Below are 4,355 nucleotides of genomic sequence, written 5' to 3'. Positions count from 1 at the left end.
GGAGATATATGCGCATGCTCAGTCTGCAAGGAATTGTGGGTATAACAGATGCTTAGCTGTAGACTAGGTATTTAAGAATGGCAACTCAGGCGTACTTACAACAACCATGTATACATGAATATTCTGATGCCTGTACGCATATAAAAATCGTATTCAGAATACGGCTGCAACCCGAATATAGACCGGATTTTGATGTGCATGTAAACCTATCGCTCGAAGAGTTTAAACAACCTGGAATTTTAGTTCATGAGAAACTTTCAGCAAACAACAGGTATAACCAAGAAAGTGTAGAAGCAGATAAGTACCTGTTAAACATCTCTGCTAAACCAAACTTTTATATGGGGGTGGCATGGTGATGCACCAGGAGCTTTGGCACCAGAGTTAGTGGGTTTGATATGTATGTTTGATCCTCTGGGTTCTTCAGTTTCCTCCCACCTCCCCAAAACATACCGCTAGACGAATTGGCTACACTAAATTACCCCTAAGTGTTGGGTTTATTATTTTTCTCACCTCACGTCCAGACTCCGGATCCACCGCGACCCTGACCAGGATAAAGTGTTTACTGAAAATGAATGAATGAATGAAAAAAAAAGCTTGTAAACTATCTTTACCAGACATTAGTGAATGTACAGTGGTGATCATATTTTAGTACGCTTGCTATTAAGCACTGAAACAAGCTGAAATTATTGATAATACTGCAGCCATGGTCATAATATTCATATTATTATTATCAACATAATTCATATTATTTTTTGCATGTCAGCATGGTATTAGTAAAGCCTGCATTAATGTTTTATGCCTAAACTATCCAGTTTCTCATTATATTCCACTTCCTCCTTTATATATAAATGACGCAATTTTGTGTTAATGCAAATGCTCCTTGGTATAAAAATTCAACTGAAATATTTTCAGTAATGAAGCTGATAATTGTATTATAATCATAATTGTAATCAGTAATTGTATCCTGTGTTTATGTCTTTCTGTAAAGCTGCTTTAAGACAATGACCGTTGTAAAAAGCACTATGCAAATAAAACTGAATTGAATTGTATATAAGTGTAAATATGTATTTTTTATTAAACACTGACTACCATTAAATACACTTTATAAAATCTCAGCTCTTATTCTCTTTCTAATTTATTATTTTATATTCCCTGACCTAGAATGGTAAAAATAATCTGTTTTAACTGACATCGAAATCTTAGCTGTATTTAAAACCAACATTGTTTCATTTGTAAGGACGTGCAGACAAGTTGCGTTAAAAATCGAATCATTAAATAGCAGGAAATTTGGATGAAATTGACTAAAATCTTTGCAATCCATCAAGTTTTGTGTGGTTGGGTTTTATAACAGGGGATTTGTATTTTTTATCTGTTTAAAACTTATGTGCCCATTCAAAAATTCCAGGTGGACTCCATTGTAAAATAAAGGTGTGGTGAAATGGCCTTCTTCCATTACACACATGCAAGTTGCAACAAAGAGACTTAAAATGATAATAATATACAAGTTCAATCCTACTAGTCCTTGATGTACATACCTCAGAAATGTATTTCAAATGTAATTTCATTTAGTTATCTGGAGCAGGAAAGGATGTGAATGATTAATTAAATACAATGGGTTAATTTCCACACAATTTCTGAGCCATAGCATATTTATCATTTTAGGTATTTTTCTGTTGAGAAACTTCATGCTCCTCCATTGATTGCTCAGTTGAGTTGCCCATGGCAACTCTTTTAAAAATACTTAATTTGGCCTAATTAAATTTGCTGCAATTATCTACAACTACAATTTTGTCATCACATTTATTTATTTAATTTTTTGATGAAAAGTTGACTTCATCCTTATGTCAAGGCTTTTAGAAAATCATCATGTCATACACATGTGCTGCACCTGAGTGCTCGAACGCCTTTGAGAAAGGTGTGTGTTAGTGTGTTCCTTATTATGTGAATAAGGCGACGGCCCGCAAGACGGAAATCAAAAAGGAATTAGGTGAGCCACACCCGATGTCACACAACACACACACACACAGTTTGATGGTTTAATGGTTTGCTTACCGCCTCCTCGTGCTAGTGACTGCAGATAACAGATTCTTATCAGAAGGCTCTATTTGACAAAACAGAAGACAGTTGGAACCCAAGCCCTGATTTTGTGTGTGTGTATTTTTACACAAATGTATGGCGTTACCTATTCATAGCACTATTCCTGTTGTATAGAAAATTAACAAAGTCAATCTCACACATGAAATGGTTCAACTTTTTTTTTTATTATTATTATTGAAGGACTCATAGGTCAAATAAATTTTAAGCAGAAGTGTATATGGAGAAATAAAAAAATAAAAAAAATATACACACACACGTATATATGCATTTTCAGTGGTATTTGACCGCAGGATCCCCAACACATAAAGGCAGAAGTGTCCTGGTATATTTACACACACTCTTGTATTAATTTCATTGTTAGGTATTTTTTGTTCTGTATGTTATTGTAGCTAAATACTGTCACACCTACTTCTAACCCCTAACCCTATTAACCTATTCTATATTCATACCTATTCACCAAAGTATTCTTCTGATTTTTTTTTTCCAAATAAAAGCTGTTTTTGTAAAGGAAAAAAAAAAACATACGTTCTTGTAGGATGCCTAGGACAATGTCCCCACAAGGCAAGACATATATTCTGAAAAACCCTCATGGGGAACAGCTAAATGTCTCCAGAAGGTCAAAATAGTCATATATTCTTTATAGAGACATTTGGCCCCCCAACAATATAAACACACACACACACACACACACACACACACACACACACTTGATGCTATAACTACACTTAAACCTAACCATTTAACTTTAACCTCATTAATATCTTGGCTGTTGTAGGATGTTAATAATAATAATAATAACAATATTATTATTATTATTATTATTATTATTATTATTATTATTAAGAAAGAAGTTTACCTCATGAGGAACAAAGGTAAAAAATAGTCTGATATTCATTGTAGGAACATTTGGTTCCCAACACGCACGCACACGCGCGCGCGCTCAGCAGTCTTCACTCTGGACTATACTGAACAGTAAGTCGCAAAAGCTCGCCCACGCGTCTCCACACTTTCCTCGCGCGAGCTCTCGATGATCGGCGCGCTGCGTGCACACCGTTGTGGGCGTGTCCTCCGGACGTCCCGTGCTCACCGAGGGGGTCGTCATGGGAATTTCCATCATTGGGCTGACGAGCCTGAAGTGAGCGCCTTCGGGCGCGCTTTTGCACATGCGCACTCCGATAGTCTTGTGAGCGTCCTTGCACACGTGCCGCTTATGCCGATTGAGCATGCGCGAAATATCCTTCCAGAATACGTTGGGCTTCGTGACGAACCGGCGGCACAGCGAGGGCTCGGCGGTGTACTCACAGGTGTATCGGCGGCTAGACTTCCCCTTCCTCCAGACCAGGCACGTGACTTTCAGCGTGTAGTGCGTCTCTCCGCTTGCAGTCCACGTGCATGATGTTTCCCGTCCCGGGATTTTCCCTTTGAACGCGACTCCGTCCTCGGTTTCACCGTTCTTTCGTTCCGTCCCTTTTTCACGACCTGCCGAGTCGCACGGCACGAGCCAGAAGAGCGGCAGAAACATCGCGAGATTTCTGCAGAGCCGCATCTTTTCTCCGAGAGGTCTGAGTAGGAAATGATAAAAGAGTTAGTTTATATTTTGTGCAAATCTATACAAGGCCACGCTGGAGCTGAATATACACTGGTACTCTTTATTACTTTTCACCAACCGAATTAAATACGCACGAGTTCATTGAGCATATCACTTACCAGTAAAAGTGAGGTGATGCACGCGGCGGTTGGTGAGCCGTTAGCGCGCACGCGACATGTTATATACTCTCAGTGACACTCCCACACGTCCCGCGCGCCCGTCCGTGACGTCACGACGGGGGGTTAAAAAAGTATGTATCACAAGATCAAAACTTTAAGATAAAACTTTTCATTCAGACATTATTTAAGAAAAAAAAAAGACAGAAAACACTTCATCAGAATTGTTTTTAGGGTACAGTGTGTCTGACTGGGAAAAAAAAATAAGTTTCATATTGCCTCCATGCATGTGAAAGAGAGCAAAGCTTGACATTAAGCCTTTTTCAGGGACTTTAAAAGGTTCATATGTCCGAAAGCCAAAATCACTTGTCCATGGAAAAGGTCAATAACAACGTTCGCAAATGACTGATGTTTTGTAGACGTTTATTAAAATGTCCCAGTTTGCACTGTACAATTTATAATGTGTGTGTGAGAGAGAAAGAGAAAATTATTCAGTTCTCCCAACTCTTCTAATTAAGGTGAGAGAGAGAGAGAGAGAGAGAGAGAGAGAGAGA

The 4,355-nt window shown here is 38.5% G+C and overlaps 1 protein-coding gene across 1 annotated transcript; it reads right to left on the bottom strand.

Moving 5' to 3' along the window:
- Positions 1-3,003: 3,003 nt before the first annotated feature.
- On the bottom strand, positions 3,004-3,827 carry fgfbp1b (fibroblast growth factor binding protein 1b). The gene is made up of 2 exons (XM_053618753.1): positions 3,805-3,827; positions 3,004-3,659 (listed from the first exon to the last, which is right to left on the bottom strand). Exon 2 carries the CDS (start codon positions 3,641-3,643, stop codon positions 3,038-3,040), a length of 606 nt encoding a protein of 201 aa, XP_053474728.1. The 5' UTR covers positions 3,644-3,659; positions 3,805-3,827; the 3' UTR covers positions 3,004-3,037.
- Positions 3,828-4,355: the final 528 nt, after the last annotated feature.

This window comes from Ictalurus furcatus, chromosome 29, assembly GCF_023375685.1.
Source record: "Ictalurus furcatus strain D&B chromosome 29, Billie_1.0, whole genome shotgun sequence".
Lineage (NCBI taxonomy): Eukaryota > Metazoa > Chordata > Actinopteri > Siluriformes > Ictaluridae > Ictalurus > Ictalurus furcatus.
The sequence above is the reverse complement of the archived record's forward strand: the minus strand, read 5'-3'. Positions and strand labels throughout refer to the sequence as shown.

What these genes read in the sequence shown, in the direction of transcription:
- fgfbp1b (XM_053618753.1), bottom strand. Translation starts at nt 3,643, where the DNA reads ATGCGGCTCTGCAGAAATCTCGCGATGTTTCTGCCGCTCTTCTGGCTC.